Raw genomic sequence first — 2,288 nt, 5'->3', positions numbered from 1 at the left:
CTGTGTAACTTATATGCACCCGTGGTGCATATAGAACGTTTGAGGTTACTTTATTGATATGAAAATAAGATACATTGAGATCCTCTGGGCAATTATTGTTGAGAATGCTGGTGTTTGTAGATTTGTGTGACAAAATGCAGAAGACTAGAGGGAGAAATACAAGTGTATCTATTCTCCATTTCACCGTGACCATCCTTTGGTTTTTCATCTCTGTTTCTGCTCAGCCAGGTACAGAAATGAACCCCTGACTTGAGCAGACATAACTAAGTTAACGTGTGTTTGGTTCTGTTTAACTGATCATGATAATATTTATTTATTTTTGGCAAAACAAGATTCCTTAACATTGACTGCGGTGGGAGAAGGAACTCCACTGATTCGGAGACGAATATGAGGTGGATAGCGGATGCCAATTACGTAAATGTTGGCCACACAACGAATGTTTCTATGCCAAATACACCGTTCCACATGCAATCTCTGCGCTTTTTCCCAAAGCCTCTGAATAAGTCCTGTTATCGGTTGCTTTTGATTCCGAATGTAAACTATCTCTTAAGACTGTGGTTTCTTTTCGGTAATTACAAAGAATCCCAAAAGCTCCCTAGCTTTAATGTTTCCTTCGAGACGGAGGGACTCCTGACTCAGAAGGTTCAGTCAATCAACTATGCGCAAACGATACAGTGGACCAGTGAACAGATGTTGACAAGTCCGAACGGTGTTCTGTACGTTTGCTTCATTCGAACTTCTGACGACAGCGATCCTTTCGTTTCTGCAATCCAGCTGAGAAGTCTTGTTAGTGGGATGTACAGTTTACAAGTGAAGCCTGGCGTAATGTTGAGCGGTTTGGCCAGACACGATCTTGGTAATAATTCGCCCGGTCGTATCAGGTATGTATCATTTTCTTGAGCAAGATTTTTCAGGCTCATTAAGGACTTAAATCATTAATAAAAGAATATGATATAATTACCCAGGTACCCTGAAGATGAATTCGATCGGTTTTGGTCATCTGACAATGATTTGGGTTTAGAGATTAATAATTTACCTATATCCAAACGTTCGGCGAGCTTCATCAGCATGAAAAATAATAGCCGGAATTTGCCTCCACCCGTAATATTGCAGACAGCGCTTATTGCCAAAACAGCTGCTCAGCCTTTGGCTTTCCATCTGGAAAGAGAGTATGCCAAAATTTTAGAAGTACTCTATGCTACAGAGATTGAATCTGTAGCGTTACCAAAATTAGTCTGATTTGTTAAAACTGTAAAATATACGCATTTTATGTTCTCTTGTCAGGGGAGCGACGACTATGGTGGTGTATTGCCAAACATCATAGACCAAAAGCTGTGCATGTCCGACATCGACATGAACTCTCTCTGTCATGTGTTTGATCTGTGACTTAAGTGCATTGAGACTGAAGGATCCAAAAGGCGGACCTAATCGATATTGTAATACATATAAAAGAAACCATGGATATAATGAAGTCCGATTATTCAACGGAAGCTATAAACGAGCCTCGCTCGTAGATGGAATATAGCTACAGCATGCTTGACGTTGGCAGATGATGACAAATGATTGTAACGATATCAAACATTTACATGCACTGAAGGAAATTTTCAGTAAAGATAGTTACAGATTTTATATATAGTTTCGATTGCTATAAGAATAATGGAGAGAAGCTTGCCATTATATTTGTTATTAAGAAAAAGCTTGTCTAGAGTTGTTACCATGCCAACTAAGATGTGAAATAATCATCAAGTATGCCCTCATTTTTTAAGAGTCAACATTAATTTTCACGTATGCTAATATGTTTCTTACATTCTAATCTAAGGTTTCATTAACTTATGCCTATATCGACTTTAAATTGTGCCTTCGTGCTATATGATTTCTCTTATATAAAATTGATAGTATGTGGAGGATGCATATTTTTGATTTGATTTTGTACCATATTTTTGCATCCATGTTTCAAATCATACTTATTTTATCTCCTCTATCTCTTTTCGAAACATCGATACAAAAATATGGCACACAATTGAATCCAGAATATGCATCTCTCTACTATGACTGATTGTAAAAATTTGTGCATGTTAATCTTAGTATATGGTCAAGCTTCATGAATGCTACCATATAACCCTAGTTTAAAAAACAAATATACTAAAGTGAATTTAGATTGTACATATAATTATGTGATGAACAAATACTATTACAAGGCAAGGAATAGGATCTACTACAATAATATAGAAAAATTCTATTCACGTCATTTCATATTAGAAAATGAAAATTCTACTACAATAATATAG

The 2,288-nt window shown here is 36.5% G+C and overlaps 1 protein-coding gene across 1 annotated transcript; it reads left to right on the top strand.

The window, feature by feature from the left end:
* Window positions 1-387: 387 nt before the first annotated feature.
* On the top strand, window positions 388-1,386 carry LOC149576912 (putative LRR receptor-like serine/threonine-protein kinase At5g48740). The gene is made up of 3 exons (XM_089795335.1): window positions 388-881; window positions 966-1,188; window positions 1,285-1,386. Exons 1-3 carry the CDS (start codon window positions 388-390, stop codon window positions 1,384-1,386), a joined length of 819 nt encoding a protein of 272 aa, XP_089651461.1.
* The last annotated feature ends 902 nt before the right edge of the window (window positions 1,387-2,288 follow it).

The sequence above is a fragment of the Cupressus sempervirens genome, chromosome 1 (assembly GCF_028749045.1).
Source record: "Cupressus sempervirens isolate cs-2001-9-10 chromosome 1, ASM2874904v1, whole genome shotgun sequence".
NCBI lineage: Eukaryota > Viridiplantae > Streptophyta > Pinopsida > Cupressales > Cupressaceae > Cupressus > Cupressus sempervirens.
Note: the sequence above shows the minus strand (reverse complement) of the source record. Positions and strands in the feature narration are given on the sequence as shown.